This window comes from Micromesistius poutassou (genome assembly GCF_964030765.1).
Source record: "Micromesistius poutassou genome assembly, chromosome: 19".
NCBI lineage: Eukaryota > Metazoa > Chordata > Actinopteri > Gadiformes > Gadidae > Micromesistius > Micromesistius poutassou.
Genome location: NC_140289.1, coordinates 757,339 through 775,177, shown reverse-complemented (window position 1 = coordinate 775,177; position 17,839 = coordinate 757,339). Strand labels below are relative to the sequence as shown.

At 49.3% G+C, this 17,839-nt stretch overlaps 3 protein-coding genes across 3 annotated transcripts in view; 2 read left to right on the top strand and 1 right to left on the bottom strand.

Moving 5' to 3' along the window:
- LOC311364211 (heparan sulfate glucosamine 3-O-sulfotransferase 5-like) overlaps positions 1 to 2,024 on the top strand; it is a gene marked incomplete at both ends in the record, with an annotated part of 5,413 nt that extends 3,389 nt beyond the window's left edge. The window contains 2 exons of the mRNA XM_084484219.1: positions 14 to 391; positions 1,476 to 2,024. Coding sequence (XP_084340345.1) covers positions 14 to 391; positions 1,476 to 2,024 — 927 coding nt within the window. The remainder of the gene's footprint in view (positions 1 to 13; positions 392 to 1,475) is intronic.
- Positions 2,025 to 3,808: 1,784 nt separating this feature from the next.
- LOC311364049 (histone deacetylase 2) lies at positions 3,809 to 12,274 on the top strand. The gene is made up of 14 exons (XM_084484052.1): positions 3,809 to 3,904; positions 4,467 to 4,579; positions 4,860 to 4,977; positions 6,237 to 6,311; positions 6,790 to 6,928; positions 8,432 to 8,573; positions 8,953 to 9,045; positions 9,352 to 9,460; positions 9,713 to 9,853; positions 10,509 to 10,617; positions 11,148 to 11,278; positions 11,377 to 11,526; positions 11,711 to 11,768; positions 11,969 to 12,274. Exons 1-14 carry the CDS (start codon positions 3,850 to 3,852, stop codon positions 11,997 to 11,999), a joined length of 1,464 nt encoding a protein of 487 aa, XP_084340178.1. The 5' UTR covers positions 3,809 to 3,849; the 3' UTR covers positions 12,000 to 12,274.
- Positions 12,275 to 14,209: 1,935 nt separating this feature from the next.
- Positions 14,210 to 17,176, bottom strand: marcksa (myristoylated alanine-rich protein kinase C substrate a). The gene is made up of 2 exons (XM_084484069.1): positions 16,885 to 17,176; positions 14,210 to 15,840 (listed from the first exon to the last, which is right to left on the bottom strand). The coding sequence occupies exons 1-2, from the start codon at positions 16,966 to 16,968 to the stop codon at positions 15,157 to 15,159; spliced, it is 768 nt and encodes a 255-aa protein (XP_084340195.1). The 5' UTR covers positions 16,969 to 17,176; the 3' UTR covers positions 14,210 to 15,156.
- Between the last annotated feature and the right edge of the window lie 663 nt (positions 17,177 to 17,839).

Genomic DNA, 17,839 nt, shown 5'->3' with positions numbered 1-17,839 from the left:
GCGCTCGCTGCAGTTCAAGCGCGGCCTGCTGCTGCATGAGCTGCGCAAGGGCAACGGCAACGGCACCGGCACCGGCACGCCGGAGCAGGCGCACCTCGGAGATCCGGAGCAGGCGCACCTCGGAGATCCGGAGCTGCAGGCGGACCTCCGCGCGCCGGTGCAGCAGCTCCCGCGCGCCCTCATCGTGGGCGTCCGCAAGGGGGGCACGCGCGCCCTGCTGGAGATGCTCAACCTGCACCCCGCGGTGGTCAAGGCCTCGCAGGAGATCCACTTCTTCGACAACGACCAGAACTACGCCCGTGGCATCGACTGGTACCGCGGCAAGATGCCCTTCTCCTTCCCCCACCAGATCACCATCGAGAAGAGCCCCGCGTACTTCATCACAGAGGAGGTGGGTCTTTGCTTTGTAGGTCCCCGCTTCTTTAGGTTCTCGCCTCTCTGGGTCTTTAGTTTCTAGGTCCTCTCTAGGTCTTTAGTTTCTAGGTATTCTTTTCTCTAGGTCTTTAGTTTCTAGGTCCTCTCTAGGTACTTAGTTTCTAGGTCCTCTCTTCTTTAGGTCTTTAATTTCTAGGTCTTCTCTAGGTCTTTAGTTTCTAGGTCCTCTCTAGGTCTTTAGTTTCTAGGTCCTCTCTAGGTCTTTAGTTTCTAGGTCCTCACTTCTCTAGGTCTTTAGTTTCTAGGTCCTCTCTAGGTCTTTAGTTTCTAGGTATTCTTTTCTCTAGGTCTTTAGTTTCTAGGTCCTCTCTAGGTACTTAGTTTCTAGGTCCTCTCTTCTTTAGGTCTTTAATTTCTAGGTCTTCTCTAGGTCTTTAGTTTCTAGGTCCTCTCTAGGTCTTTAGTTTCTAGGTCCTCTCTAGGTCTTTAGTTTCTAGGTCCTCACTTCTCTAGGTCTTTAGTTTCTAGGTATTCTCTTCTCTAGGTCTTTAGTTTCTAGGTATTCTCTTCTCTAGGTCTTTAGTTTCTAGGTCCTCTCTAGGTACCTAGTTTTTAGGTCCTCTCTTCTCTAGGTCTTTAGTTTCTAGGTCCTCTCTAGGTCTTTAGTTTCTAGGTCCTCACTTCTCTAGGTCTTTAGTTTCTAGGTCCTCTCTTCTTTAGGTCATTTGTTTCTAGAACCTCACGTCTTAAGGTCTTTAGTTTCTAGGTTCTCACCTCTTTAGGTCTTTAGTTTCTAGGTCCTCTCTTCTCTAGGTCTTTAGTTTCTAGGTCCTCTCTTCGTTAGGTCTTTAGTTTCTAGGTCCTCACTTCGTTAGGTCTTTATTTTCTAGGTCCTCTCTAGGTCTTTAGTTTCTAGGTCCTCTCTAGGTCTTTAGTTTCTAGGTCCTCTCTAGGTCTTTAGTTTCTAGGTTCTCACCTCTTTAGGTCTTTAGTTTCTAGGTCCTCACTTCGTTAGGTCTTTAGTTTCTAGGTTCTCACCTCTTTAGGTCTTTAGCTTCTAGGTCCTCTCGGGTTCTCTCTGATACCTCATCTCCTCCCAGGTTCCCGAGCGCATCTTCAAGATGAACTCGTCCATCAAGCTGCTGGTGATCGTCCGCGAGCCCACCACCCGGGCCGTGTCCGACTACACGCAGGTCCTGGAGGGCAAGGAGCGCAAGAACAAGACCTACCACAAGTTCGAGGAGCTGGCGGTGGACGAGGCCACCTGCGAGGTGAACACCAAGTACAAGGCGGTGCGCACCAGCATCTACAGCCACCACCTGGAGCGCTGGCTGCACTTCTTCCCCACGGAGCAGCTGCACGTGGTGGACGGCGACCGGCTGATCAGCGACCCGCTGCCCGAGCTGCAGCTGGTGGAGCGCTTCCTCCGCCTGCCGGCGGCCATCAGCCGCTCCAACCTGTACTTCAACACCACGCGCGGCTTCTACTGCCTGCGCTTCAGCCTGCTGTTCAACAAGTGCCTGGCGGGCAGCAAGGGCCGCACGCACCCCGCCGTGGACGCCTCCGTGGTGGAGAAGCTGCAGCGCTTCTTCCACCCCTTCAACCAGAAGTTCTACCAGATCACAGGGCGGACCTTCGACTGGCCCTGACCCCTCTTGGGGGGGGGGGGCGAAACACTGCTGTCCGTGACATGGACGGACGTTAATGTATCGTTAAGCACTTTGACTGGGTTCGTCGTTGCAGGAGTGACCAAAATATTAAAGGAAAATCACTTTGGGGGACTTTTTTTGTTTGTTTACATTGGGTGAAGGTGGCAGGAGGTTTGACACAAAGCTTCTATTGAACCGTGAAAAAGGTTCTGGTCTCCACCTTCTTCTACTGTTGGGAAAAACTGAATGTGTCTGCAATGCGAAAGAGATTCTGACCTTTGACTGCTTTCTGAAAGATAAGCAGTCGCTGACATTCATGTTGTGATGCTTAACAGCTTTTAAAAAAGTCGTAATTTCCAATGAAAAGTCACAATGAAATGGTAAGTTGAAAATGTCAACCTTATTTTATATCGTCCTCTTGTTTTAGCAATTAATTTGTGCATGCACCACCGTTTCCATGGCTACAGTGAGCTGAGTGCGTCCTGTCTGCCGTTTCACTCCATCGACTCAAAGTTATTTCAATCAAACTCTGTTTTTCCCCCACTTGCAATTCATTTCCATGGACGGCTGCTGTTGTGCTCTGCGTGGCCCATTGGCCACAAGTTAAGTGACAAAGGAGCCAAACTTTGGACATCAAAATCATGTCCGGGAGTTTCTGAAGCTTGGAATCGGAGTCAACACTTGTTTCGTAACTTTGTTGCTTTTTAATGTACTCAGCTTTGGTACTCAGATGTTTGGTGGTCGGCCTTTAAGTCACTTGGCGAAGATCAAGCGGCACTACTAAAATTCCTCATCGGGTCACGGTGAAATTGTCGGTTTATTCCAAAATATTCACTCTGTAACATAAGTGTGTTGTTAAAAAAAATGTTATAATAAAAGAACATTTAAATCTGCTCGTGCCAAACTCTGAATTTATGTTTTTCACCAACTTAGGAGCAGAAGCAGGAGAAGACCTTCAACTTGGACCTCACACCAAGGTCACGTATATCCACTGAGGGCCGTATCTAGGACCTAGAGTGCAAAGTTAACTTGTATCTAGAATCTAGAGTGTAAAGTTAAGGTGTATCTAGTACCTAGAGCGTAAAGTGAACTAGTATCTGGAGTAAGGTTAGTGTGTATCTAGAATCTAGAGTGTAAAGTTAACACGTGTCTAGAATCTAGCGTTTAAAGTTAACGTGTAGTTCTATTAAAGGCTTAGTGAAATGTGGAGACGTTATAGGAGCTGATGCTGACATCTAGTGCTGATTAGAATAATATCATTTTATTTGTATTTGATTGAACATTTATATTATCGGGAACTCTCCTACATGTTTTATGTTCCTTCACATTCCTGTCACATTTATTGTGGTTGAAATAGTAATGTTGTTAAAAGGGTAGTTTCATTATATGCAATTGAATCATTTGTGCTTGTCTTTTTCCCAATGAACAGATGAGCATAATATTCAGGTTATTCAGGTGATGTCAATACAATAGGCCTTCATTTGTACCACATACTGTTCAGAATAGGTTTGAACCTTTCAAGATAAATTTGAACCATAGACTGTATGGTTTGACTAACATTGATTTGGCTATGGACTAACTATGGACTGTAAGCAATGGGTTTTAAGCATAGATGGCATACAGTTTGGCTTTGAACCAGAATATAAGTATCTTTGGTGAAACACTAATAAGGGTTTTATGCAGGGGGCGTGGCCGCCACGCTCTACGTCACCGTATGCCCCTCCCTAGCTCCTCCCACTCCCCCCCCCCCCCCCCCCCCCTCTGTGTCGTCATCTATCCGCGCCGCTCAGTTCGAGCGTCAGTTCGGGAAGAAGCTGAGATAAACATGGCGTTCAGCACCGCGGGGGGGACCAAGAAGAAGGTGTGCTACTACTACGACGGTAGGAGATGTTTCTGTGTCGGGACGTGAACCGTAAGCTGCGGGGTTCAGGTCCATGCTGGTTAGCCGTCGTGCTAGCGGGGCTGATTGGGGAAGGCTAAAAGCACTTAGCTTACAAGCTAAGTCGGCCAGCGGTGTTTACTCTACTTCATAACAACATGTTAACAGACATGTTGACATTTAGTCCGGTACGATCTGGTGGCAATGAGACGGGACATTGTGTTTGAACCGTGGTATGATATGATGGCCTCCTTCGTCGTCTTTAATCGGATTAAACCCTGATTGCCCTGATCATTAAAGAAGGTTTGATGTTAACAAGATAAGGGGTTTCCTTATTAATCTTTGGTTGCAGCAGAGAGTTCTGCTCACCCATAACACTTTTATGGTGAGATCAACGTGTGCTATGCCATTTGTCCACCACACAGATCGCTAACCCCAACACATATGAAGCTGTTAGTCCGTGAGCTGTAAGCAGGGTTTGAGGCCTGGGCATGAGAGCCGTCATGGTCGAGGAGGGGTTTGTCAAAGTTTCGTTTTTTCTTTTCTTGCTGTTGTGGTTGAAGGCGACGTGGGGAACTACTACTACGGACAGGGACACCCCATGAAGCCTCACCGCATCCGCATGACACACAACCTGCTGCTCAACTACGGCCTCTACAGGAAGATGGAGATCTACGTGAGTCCCTCTTTTAGCGGCCTTTCTGCACTCATACCATTAATCCCTATATTCATCAAGCCTACCAGTCTACCTGTAGGCGTCCCTGAGTAATAGCCCTCTGACCCCCCCCCCCCCCTTAACGACCTGTCTGCACTGTCTAACCCCTACCTGCTCCTCAATGACCCGTCTACCTGCAGGCATATCATTTGATCACTCTTAAGTCACTCCAAATAAAATGTGTTTCATTGATTAGTCAATAGAATGAATCTAGATTTCATTCTTTGTCTTCGTGATCCAGCGACCTCACAAAGCCACGCTGGAGGAGATGACCAAGTATCACAGTGACGACTACATCAAGTTCCTCAAGTCCATCCGCCCGGACAACATGTCAGAGTACAGCAAGCAGATGCAGCGCTGTAAGCTAACTCATGCTAGCTATTGTACTTTTGACTCATGCTAACCATAATTCACATATAATTCACAAAAGACAACTGCTAGCTGACTAGCATCATCCCCAAAAACTAGGCATGGGCAAAATGATTCTTTTCCGGGTATCAGTTCTTTCAGTTCCCTTCACTGTCACAAATTGTTCGTTTGATTCTTTGTTCAGTTTGTTCAGTTGTTAAGTCATATTTATTTTATTTATTTATTTAAAAGTTTAAGGATCAGGGACATTGCACATTAATAAAAACATTTAAACAAATGTAAACATGCCAGAATTAGCCAAAGGCTATTTTGCATCTGTTGTCCCTGGACTGATGTTTAAAGTCACCCTAAAAGAAAATAATACGAAATATTGGGTTATCAAAATACAAATAATATGGTCTGTTACGTCGTTTGGCGGGGAATCTCAAGTGTCTGGCCTCACCCCTTTGCTTTTAAATATGAGGTACGCCCGCAAATGGAGCCTTTTAAACCACCAGAAGGTCTCCGACGGTGACAGTGCTCGGGAAAACAGCTAATTTCTGTAGCATTAGCCTACGACGCCGCTCGAGCATTACACATGTGTGGTTTTAAGAAGAATAGCCCAAGCTGCCTCAACCACCATGAGAACGTTTTAGACTCTATCAATATAAAGTCGAGGGGAGACGAAGCTCTGTTAGTTTGTATCTTTTATTTATGTGACCATATTTTTGTTTTATGTAAAAAAAAAAAAAGGAATCAGTTCTCTTCTTTTTGGGAATCAGTTCTTGTCGTTCACCTTCGGGATTCGTTCGTTCTGACCGAATCGTTCCCGAATCGGACATGCCTACCAAAAACCCACATGTGTGTGTGTGGTGCGCTACCGAACAGCTGAAAACATGAGCATTACCTAGCCTAGCTGAGCATGTTCAACACCAAGGGAGCGCTAGTTGGTTCCACTGCCTACAGCAGCCAATCAGAGAGACACGTTAATGAGCAGCACACACACACTCCGTGTATTGGCTAGCCAGTGTGTACTGCATCAGTAGTTGTACAGTATATTGTACTACAGTGTACAGTATGTTGCACTACAGTACAGTATACATTAGTGTACAGTATATTGTACTACAGTGTTGAGTATATTGTACTACAGTACAGTATACATTAGTGTACAGTATATTGTACTACAGTGTTGAGTATATTGTACTACAGTACAGTAGTTGTACTACAGTACAGTGTACAGTACTATTCTGCCTTCCTGTTTCCCTCCCAGTCAACGTGGGCGAGGACTGCCCCGTGTTCGACGGTCTGTACGAGTTCTGCCAGCTGTCGTCGGGAGGTTCGGCTGGTGAGTGAATCCCAGCAGGCTGTTGTTAATCATCGGATGCCGATGCCACTAAAGCCCATTCTGGAGCACTCCACTGAGTAGCATCGATGAAGCAGAGCTCTTATCTGCCTTCATGCTGGTCAGTACATTGAGGACGGCTTGGTGTTGTCTCAGTGATGGGGACGTGGTCAGTAGAACCCACATCGTCTCATGTCTGACCACTAGAGGGCAGGATGTGGAGCCCCTGCATTAAGCTATGACTACAGCTAACCTGGCCTCGGCTGGTTCATGGGGCCGTTCTGTGACCACCACATGCCCAGAGTCACACTGCATAATCAGTGAGACTCCTTCCTTAAAAAGTGTCCCGCTTTACAACGGGGTGTGTGTGTGTGTGTGTGTGTGTGTGTGTGTGTGTGTGTGTGTGTGTGTGTGTGTGTGTGTGTGTGTGTGTGTGTGTGTGTGTGTGTGTGTGTGTGTGTGTGTGTGTGTGTGTCTTCAGCGGGGGCGGTGAAGCTGAACCGCCAGCAGACGGACATCGCCATCAACTGGGCCGGCGGCCTCCACCACGCCAAGAAGTCTGAGGCCTCGGGGTTCTGCTACGTCAATGACATCGTGCTGGCCATCCTGGAGCTGCTCAAGTGAGTCCTGCTGCGTCCCCCAGGACTAGAGGTCCATAGGCTAGACCAGGACTAGAGGTCCCCGGGGTCGGCCAGGACCTCTGGTCCACCAGGACTAGAGGTCCTGGCCCCCAAGTGTAGACCAGGACTAGAGGTCCCCAGGGTAGACCAAGACTAGAGGTCCCCAGGGTAGACCAGGACTAGAGGTCCTTAGGGTAGACCAGGACTAGAGGTCCCCAGGGTAGACCAAGACTAGAGGTCCCCAGGGTAGACCAAGACTAGAGGTCCTTAGGGTAGACCAAGACTAGAGGTCCTTAGGGTAGACCAGGACTAGAGGTCCCCAGGGTAGACCAGGACCTCTAACCCTGTATCTAGAATAATAAAGAATAGCTCTAGAACTACAGAGAGGTTTCCTGTATCTAGAATAATAAAGAATAGCTCTAGAACTACAGAGGAGGCTTCTTGTATCTAGAATAATAAAGAGTAGCTCTAGAACTACAGAGGAGGTTTCCTGTATCTAGATTAGGGGTCGGCGGCCCTTTGGCAGAAAACAATTTTATCCTGCTTTCCTCCCTCATGTCTTGTTAGATATAACATCCACTAAAATAAAATAAAGTTGCTTGTTTTATTTCAATTGCATACACTCAAATTGGTGAACATGCCTATACAGGCTATTTAATTGCTGAAGTAACTAAATGGCCTATTCCACACCCATTTCTAACCCAAAATGGCCCTTTACAAAGAAAGGGTTTCCGACCCCTGATAGAGTAATAAGGAGTAGCAGTAGAAATGCCACCACAGGGTGGTACCTACAGAGTGTTCCTGTGCTGGCCTGCAGGTACCACCAGAGAGTGGTACCTGCAGAGTGTTCTTGTGCTGGCCTGCAGGTACCACCACAGGGTGGTACCTACAGAGTGTTCCTGTGCTGGCCTGCAGGTACCACCACAGGGTGGTACCTACAGAGTGTTCTTGTGCTGGCCTGCAGGTACCACCAGAGAGTGGTACCTGCAGAGTGTTCCTGTGCTGGCCTGCAGGTACCACCAGAGGGTGGTACCTACAGAGTGTTCTTGTGCTGGCCTGCAGGTACCACCAGAGGGTGGTACCTGCAGAGTGTTCCTGTGCTGGCCTGCAGGTACCACCACAGGGTGGTACCTACAGAGTGTTCCTGTGCTGGCCTGCAGGTACCACCAGAGGGTGGTACCTACAGAGTGTTCCTGTGCTGGCCTGCAGGTACCACCCTCTGGTGGTACCTGCAGAGTGTTCCTGTGCTGGCCTGCAGGTACCACCAGAGGGTGGTACCTACAGAGTGTTCCTGTGCTGGCCTGCAGGTACCACCAGAGGGTGGTACCTGCAGAGTGTTCCTGTGCTGGCCTGCAGGTACCACCAGAGAGTGGTACCTGCAGAGTGTTCCTGTGCTGGCCTGCAGGTACCACCAGAGGGTGGTACCTGCAGAGTTTTCCTGTGCTGGCCTGCAGGTACCACCAGAGGGTGGTACCTACAGAGTGTTCTTGTGCTGGCCTGCAGGTACCACCAGAGGGTGCTGTACATCGACATTGACATCCACCACGGGGACGGCGTGGAGGAGGCCTTCTACACCACAGACCGCGTCATGACCGTCTCCTTCCACAAGTACGGGGAGTACTTCCCCGGGACCGGGGACCTGCGGGTGGGTCCCTGCTACTGCTCTTCACAATAAAAGCCACCCTCCTGGGGTGGGAGGCGGTGGTGCTCTGTAGGCAGTGGCTAAGTGTGGGTTCATGTGTGAATGTGCTGCATTGATTGTAAAGCACTTTGAGTCTGGTCTGAACAGCATTGTATAAATGCAATCAGTTCATAGCGGGTAAGGGATTTGAATCTGCACCGATCCAGAGTTACAAGAAATAGGAGATGAACGAGACGTCCAGTGCTATGATTCATTGTTTATCTGTTGCATTATTCCATTCTTTGAGTCCACCTGGACTGAGTAGATCTTCTTTGATTGGTACGAAGGCCTTGACTTGTAGAACATGACTGATCCTGATTGGCCTCCCTCCCTCCTCTCTCAGGACATTGGTGCAGGGAAGGGGAAGTACTATGCTGTCAACTTCCCCCTGAGGGACGGCATCGATGACCTGTCCTACGAGCAGATCTTCAGACCCGTGAGTAGGACCTCCTGGGGGGTCGCGGGGGGTTCTAGTACCAGTCCTTGTGTGTGGGGCTAGTACTAGTCCTAGTGGGGAGGTCTAGTACTAGTCCTTGTGGGGGGGCTAGTACTAGTCGAAGTTGGGGGGGGGGGGGGGCGTGCTAGTACTGGTCCTTCTTGTCCAAATTCGGATCCCCCCGGTCTGCAGGCCCAGACCTGGGTTGGGTGTAGGTTAACATGTGGGTGGTGTGTTGGGTGTAGGTGATGTTAACATGTGGGTGGTGTAGGTGATGTTAACATGTGGGTGGTGTGTTGGGTGTAGGTGATGGCCAAGGTGATGGAGATGTACCAGCCCAGTGCGGTGGTGCTGCAGTGTGGAGCCGACTCGCTCTCTGGAGACCGTCTGGGCTGCTTCAACCTATCCATCCGCGGTAAGGACGGACCTGGTCCGCTCTGGGGGGCCCCGGGCCGCTCTGGGGGGGGCCCCGGGCCGCTCTGGGGGGGGCCCCGGGCTGCTCTGGGGGGCAGGGAGCAGGTCTACAGTGAGGGGTGTTTGTTGCTCCGCTGTGTGTCCGTAGTAAGTGTCTTTGAAGCGTCCTTGAGTGTGGAGGGTCCTAGCCACACAGGGGGAGGCCCCTGTGTGGCTCTGACCCCCCCCCCCCCCCTGTGGTTCACCCCCCCAGGACACGCCCAGTGTGTGGAGTACATGAAGTCCTTCAACCTGCCCATGCTGATGCTGGGCGGCGGGGGCTACACCATCAGGAACGTGGCCCGCTGCTGGACCTACGAGACGGCCGTCGCCCTGGATACCGAGATCCCTGACGGTGGGTCCATCAACATCACATAATAGATGGAAGCCGTGGTGCAATCCGTTTTGTATGGTACGCCCGCCCGTACAGAGTCGAAAGGTGTAGATCTCCCAGCTTTCTTGCGGCATTTCACGAAGGCACTCCCCCTTTTGGTCGTAGTGTAAACCTTCCCACTCGTAGAGCGAGTTCAGTGAGGCCGACCATACGACTCCACAACAAATGTTGATTTTTAAATGCTCTTACACACTTGATTTACATTGCTACTTTATTCCGGTCACAAATTTATGCATTGCACGGTCTTGCTGTGCGTGCAATACAATTAAGGTGACCAGATTTCTGAGACAAAATCCCGGGACATTTTCGGTTCAGAGGCGTAAAAACCTTAAACATGTAGGGCCCGATCTTGCACCCAGCGCAGTCAACTTTCTACATCCATGTGTAGTTGCTAGTTTGCACCCAGTATAAGTTCGGACCAGCGACCTCATTGGTCCATTCGCTGCTCCCATTTTTTTTTTCACGGCTCTGCTAATGCGTCTTTCTCTGAGCTAACGAGGTTCTGTGTCTTCTGAGCTAACGAGGTTCTGTGTCTTCTGAGCTAACGAGGTTCTGTGTCTTCTGAGCTAACCAGGTTCTGTGTCTCCTGAACTAACGAGGTTCTGTCTGTCTCCAGAACTCCCGTACAACGACTACTTTGAGTACTTCGGCCCGGACTTCAAGCTGCACATCAGCCCGTCCAACATGACCAACCAGAACACGACGGAGTACACAGACAAGATCAAGTGAGGCTCCGGTTTCTCACATCGCTTTCAGAGATCGTCCAGTGGGGTTCTGTTAGGGTCACGTTTAGACGGAGCATAGCATTGGACAGATTAGTGGTACGTTATCTTCGGCATTTGATCGGCTGAACATCTTGGGTATAGATCTGGATGTTGTGATTGTCTCCTGCAGGCAGCGGTTGGGATCTGGGTGCTGTGATTGGCTCCTATAGGCAGCGGTTGGGATCTGGGTGCTGTGATTGTCTCCTGCAGGCAGCGGTTGGGATCTGGGTGTTGTGATTGGCTCCTGCAGGCAGCGGTTGTGATCTGGGTGTTGTGATTGGCTCCGACAGGCAGCGGTTGGGATCTGGGTGTTGTGATTGGCTCCTGCAGGCAGCGGTTGTGATCTGGGTGTTGTGATTGGCTCCTGCAGGCAGCGGTTGTGATCTGGGTGTTGTGATTGTCTCCTGCAGGCAGCGGTTGGGATCTGGGTGCTGTGATTGGCTCCTGCAGGCAGCGGTTGTGAATCTGTGTGTTGTGATTGGCTCCTGTAGGCAGCGGTTGTTTGAGAACCTGCGGATGCTGCCCCACGCGCCGGGCGTCCAGATGCAGGCGGTGCCGGAGGACGCCATCCCTGACGACGTTGTGGATGAGGACGCAGACGACCCTGACACGCGCGTCTCCAGTGAGCCTCACTTCATCTCTGAGGGCCAACTTAAGGGTCTTGTCCTGTCCTGCAGCTTCATTCTGATACTGTGTGTGTCTGTCTGTGTCTCTCTCTAGTCCGCGCCTCAGACAAAAGGATAGCGTGTGACGAGGAGTTCTCAGACTCTGAGGACGAGGGAGAGGGAGGAGCTAGGAGGAACGCAGCCAATCACAAGAAGGGAGCCAAGCGACCCCGAGTGGAGGAGGAGACGGAGGACAAGAAACCCGGTCAGTCCGAGGTCCAATCGGGGCCTTCCTAGAGGGATGGGCGGGGCTTGGAGCGGAGGGGTGGTGGTCACGGTGATACTAGATGTCTGTGGTTGTGACCGTGCTGCTGTGTGTGTCCCTGCTGGGTCTCCGAGTGGAGATCAGACCCCTCTCAAAGTGACCTCACACCTTTTCTTTCCTCCAGACGTCAAGGAAGAGGACCAAACTAAAGACGCCACCGATGACAAGATGGAGACCAAGAGGTGAACACCTTCAGCCTGTCACACACATTAACCCTGTCACAACCAGACTACAACATTCCCATGTACTGCACATACATTTACACTTGTGGGCATCTGAACTTATTCAGTGACTCAAACATGGATATGTGAAAAAGTTATTATAATATTCTCCATAGACATATCATTGTGTGTGTGTGTGTGTGTGTTCGTTCTTTCTCCAGTGTGAAGACTGAGCCGGCCAGCACTGCCTGATGTTTGGGGACTTTTATTTTGAAAGTCCCTCCTTCCGACACACAAGCAGCTGGTGCTGTCTGAGCCTCTGCTGTCTACAGATCTGAAGCATGATATTTATTATTGAAGTAAATAGTTTGCTCCCACACTCCCTGACCTGTCCCAATACTCAGGATTAAAAAATTTATCTTCCTTTTCTGGAAAAAAAAATTGATGTTTTTTAGAGTAAAATTGATCACGTAGACGGGATGTTCAACTGCCCTGTAATTTCATAATAACGTTGATATTTAGCATTTAATAATAAAAGATTTGATACTATCTTGTACGTTATTTTTGTGTAAGCCCCCGCCCCCGGGGAGAGCCAGAGAGGCGCCAATCCGCTGCTTTAGTGGAACAAGTGAGAGCCCAGACCCATGAAATGCCTCCAGGTGTGGCGTGATTAGATGAGCGACGTTTGCTACAGTCCACTGGGTAGGCTGGTAGACTGATCGGCACACGTCTAGGAGGACACGCCCACTTGTGATGTCGTAACAGACAGATTTTTCAAAACTGCTTGTAACGGCTATTCACACCACACCTGGTGGCATATCATGGGACCTTTAACCCTTACAGTTCATATCACGTAGTCTGAAGGAGAGGAACAACACACTTATGGTTATGATTATTATAAGGACCTGCAGCGGGGGATATCTCCCCTGTCAACATAACCGTTAGTGTGTCAAATGTGTATTTTCTGCTCACCTGCTGTGCCAGGCCTGGGGACTCGACAGATTCATCCAGGCTCCCTTATTCCTCCTAACCAGGACTGAAGGTCAAATCCTGGGTAGGACTGCTTTACGGTCACTAAAGCATGGGGATGGAGGGGCACCATGTGGGCCCAGGACTTTAAACGTGGTCAATACTGACCTGTTTAAGAGTTCATCTATCCAAAGAAAGGAAAATCGCGATGGCTACATTTTCTGAAAAAATAAGTTTATTTTATATAGCTCCTTTCTCACACTCGGGTCGGTTTACAGAGTCAGGGTAACACAACAGAACAACAAGAAATACAACAAAACAAACAAATACAGATTCTGTATATCGATATAGAGAGAGTCTAAGTAGTGGTGGAAGAGAAGAAGTGTTCTTGAAAGAGAAAGGTCTTGAGATGAGCTTTAAAGAGAGGGAAGGAGGGACCGTCACGGAGGGATTGAGTTCCAGAGTTTGATGTTCTCAGTTCTCAGGAAGCAGACTTCAAGTTGTTTTTTTCTGGTTAATTCCATTCATGAGGAAGTAACATATTAAAATGTGTTCTCAGTAGAACTACATTTACAGCACATGTTAATATGTATGCTACACTCTTCTTTGTCTAGTGTTTTCAGTAGAACTACATTAACATTATAGCGCATGTTAATTTGTATGCTACACTGTCTAGTGTTTTCAGTAGAACTACATTAACATTATAGGACATGTATGCTTCACTGTCTACTGTTTTCGGTAGAACCACATTAACATTATAGCGCATGTTAATTTGTATGCTACACTGTCTAGACTCTAGTGTTTTCAGTAGAAGTACATTAACATTATAGCACATGTTAATATGTATGCCACACTGTCCACCCCTTCTGGCCACTGGTCGAAATGTTTTTTTGCAGGCGGTTTGTGTTCTCAATGGTCAACCATCACAGCTTGACAGTGTGCTAATTCTAGTGGGCAGACGTGTGAAAATCCCATTCAGATTCTGCATGGAGGTTTTGCTTAAAAGCCATTATGTCGTAACCATCCAAATGTATACTTACCACGAGCCAAGGGATAGTGAAACGACGGTATGTGCTCCTGTAGAAGCCACAAGTTAAAGAAAAGTGTTTAGAAAAAAAACATGTTTTATTCGCATTTTAAAAAGCGCTACACTACACACTAAAGGTTTAACACGACGTCTTTGATTGGTGGAGCTCGCCGTTACCATGGAAACGTATACCGCCGGCGCGAAAGTCAAGCCGTCGATCACTGCTCTGCCTCCGAACTCGATCGTTGACCAGAGTCGCCTTCACTAATCCTCATCGACCCTGTAAAGTCTTTGAGGGTTCAGTACATTTCCATTCCAAGACTATATTGAACGTTAGCAACTTCCAAATGGAGCGCAAACAGCTCTCCATTTGGAAGATGGCAGTCTCATATCTTGCAAATGTACCCAATCATTTATGATTCAATTCATTTCCCACACCCAGGAACAAAAGTAAAGAACATTCTTTTCAAATTTTATTCACATTTATTGTTTGCTTTCAGTGTGCTCACAGAAAATTAGAACACCTTTAAGCAAGGATTTCAATAGCAATTTTTGTAAGCAGTTACATTCCATCTCTACGTCAAATTGGTCAAAGCTTCTCCTGTATTTACAAAAGGAAAAATGACGAGATGCTACAAACATGGCATCTGATAAAAGTTAAAATTTAGTCAGACTGAAAAAGCTGTCGCTGTATTTAAAACATTACCACAGTATATAAACAGTAACGCCCCTCACAGCTTGGTTCGCGTTTCTATTCCCCAGATGAATCTGATCGGTACAAAAGCTGTGTGTGTATTCAAGACTCATATAATCACAGTTAAAATCACCCTTCCTATACATACTTACATACTTTTTCTCTCCCTAAGGTAATAAATCAGCCTTTACATATTTAGTATTTCTAGGATCTGAAGGTACAGCTAAGGTGGCGGTGATGGAGGTTGATAGGATCTAGTCTAGTGGTTGTTGAAAGGTCTTAGTGTCGTAGGCGGACCTCTGAGACTGTTCTTTAGGTAATAGTCTGGCCGTTCCTCAACCCCTCGTCATCTACCTCCACCGTCTGCCCCGCCCGCTCCCTACACGTTGATAGGTTTTACATTTCTGTATAAAAAGGAGGGAAATCAGAAAGTAATACTGACGCAAAACAAATATGGCAGAGTGTGACTTTCTGTTGTAGGTTTCTGAAGCCGCCCCAGGAGCACGGGGGCTTTGTGTAGGAGGGAGAGGGGGGGGGGGGAATGGGGCCGTAAAGAAAAGGAAAGAAAAGCTTTAAAAGTATCCCTGGTGGTCGACAAGTCCTCCACAGCCAAGATGGCGTCGCCCGTCACCCAACAGGGGAATGTTCTTTGATTATCTCTTCTTCCTACGTCTCCCTTCTTCCATCGTCGTTGTGATTCGTCTTCCGGTAACCGCAGTTTACTCCTCCGCCGCCGCCTCCGATGACGCCGCCGCGGCCTCCACCTGGGCCTCCTCCTCTGCAGGAGCAGCCTCCTCCGCTGGCTTCTCCTCCACGGCAGGCTTCTCCTCCTCCGCTGGCTTCTCCTCCACTTTGGGCTCCTCAGCCTTGGCCTCCTCAGCCGGCTTCGCCGCGGCCTCTTCTGGTTTAGCCTCAGCGGGGCCGGCGGCCTCCTTCTCCTCCTCCCCCTCCTTCTTCTGCTCCTCTCCTCCGTCCACGGCGGAGGTGGCCTCTCCCTCTGCCGGCTTGGCCTCCTCGCCTCCGTCCACAGCCTCCTTCTTGGCCGCCGCCTCCTCGCCGGCCTCGTCCTCCTCGCCGGCCTCCTTCTTGGTCTTCCTCAGGGAGAAGCCGCTCAGCTTGAAGGACTTCTTGAAGGAGAACCTCTTCTTCTTCTTCTTGGGGGTCTCTGTGCTGGAGGAGGGCGTGGCCGCCTCATCGGCCTTCACCTCCGCCTCGCCCTCCACCACCTCTCCCTCAACCGCCTCGCCCTCCGCCGCCTCCACCTTGTCGCCGTTAGCGGCCGGCGCCGCCTCGGCAGCAGCCTCCGCCGTCTCCTTCTGGACCTCCTCGACTGCTGCTTTGCCGTTGGCCTGCACCTCCTCTGCTGGGGAGGAGTCCCCGTTCAGCTTCACATGGCCGTTTTCCTGCAGACAGAAACAGGGTTAATACCTGGTTCATACCGCAGGGGGCGCTAGACACCACGCTGCCGCCTCCACCAGACCAGCCAGGAACCGGCTGTTCGGTTGATTCTAGCGTTTAACGTCCAACCCGTTTATTCTCAACCGTCTCTTTTCGCTGTAGCTAATGCGAGCGGTTGGAAAGCTTTGCGAACTCGCTTGTCTCAATCAACACGGCTGATGAAAGAAGAACCGCAGGCCCCCGATGGATGTAAACGCAGTGCCTCGACTCCATCGCAAGGGGTCGATGCTCGCCCGGTCGCTCGCGACGGCGGAGCGCCAACGCGGGCATCTGCCCGTTAAAACACAGACGCTCGGTAGGAACCCAGTAGCATTTTACCCCCAAAACAACGAAGAACTCCAGAGTAATGTTATCCTTTGACCCGTGTTGCTTGGAAGTTGGAACCAAGTGCAGGACGACCTCAGCTCTATGATGGAGGCTGTGGGGTGATGGAGGCTGCATCTCCACCTTCACAGCCTCCCTCGCAAGGCGTGGTGCTCCCATTGTCTGCTCAATCAAACTTTATGTCCATAAAGCAACGCGTTCTCAGCCAAACCACTGATCAAATGCTTCGTGGTCATGTGTGATCTGAACACTAATGGCAGTAGATTGCGGTATTTAAATCGCTGCTCATCTTTGGATTGCGTTGAACTAAAAAGGCTTCGTCTAACAAAGAACTAGAGATCTGGACTAGACCCGACAGGACCACGCATCACAACCCCCCGATCGCCATCTCAATGTGGGCCGTCGACCCGAGCTTTCTGTACTTAGGTCAATGGTTTGAATTAAAGTGTTACTTGACAATAAACCGGTAGGATGTTTTATAGACCTTCTCACCCATCTTTCATATTGAAGAAATCCTAACCATCCCATCGACCCACAATTACGCACGGATGTGCGTTTGAGCCAAAAGCCCAAACGGACTACAGTACCATTGATGAAACTCCACGTGGTGGTAAATCAAACATAAATTAATGGACATTAATTAATGAACATGAAGTGGTACCGACCTGTCCGTTGGCTTTGGCCGGAGACACCGCTGCGTCTCCCGGCTTCTCTGCCTTCGCCGCCGCCCTGGAGAGAGCCGCTCCCATGCTGTCCTCAACAAAGAGCTGAGCGATCCACAGAGGAACAAAGACTGAGCGGATCTTCTCGGTGGAGCTCTGCCGATATTCCCCTCAGGAAAGTAAAATGCAAGAAGAAAAGCGAAGCAGTCCAAATGGCGGCGATGAATTGTTAACAATTCGCAGAGAACACCGCCAAGTGCAGAGAAGTAATAAAAATCCCAGTTTGGTCCTGTGTCGCCGCAGACGAGCTGGAAAATGGAGAAATCTCGCTGGTCCCTAATAAGATGCGCGGTCCGACGCCCAGTTTGGAGACAGGCGGGGCGTTCAGCCAATCACAGACGCCACACGGATAAGGGGGCGGCGCCTCGGAGAGGAGCGAACAATGGAGAGTTCATCCAGTGATGCGCTCTGATAATGTCCTGCGCTCTAACGGCAGATCTTTTGGTGACCATTTAATATGTATGCATTTAGAAGAAATCCAACGTAACACCAATCGTCTCATTCGGATTGATTGATTGAAGATCAGCGATTTATTCGATTTTTTTTTAGGTTTTGGGGACCTTTTCCCCATTTGGCTTCATCCGGCTGATGTTAAAGATGTGACGTTGTCCTCACTCCTTCATGTGGACTCCTAACCCTACACCCTTCTTACCTTGACCTCGTTTAGACCCGATTTAAACGCTGAACACGGCTTCAGATGACCATGCACATCAAACCCTAACCCTAACCCTAACCCTACAAACCCTAACCCTAACCTTAACCCTACTAAGCCTAACCCTACTAACCCAACCCTACTTACCCTAACCCTACTAACCATTACTCTAACCCTAACCCTACTAACCCTAACCCTAACCATACTAACTCTACTAACCCAACCCTACTAACCCTAACCCTAATA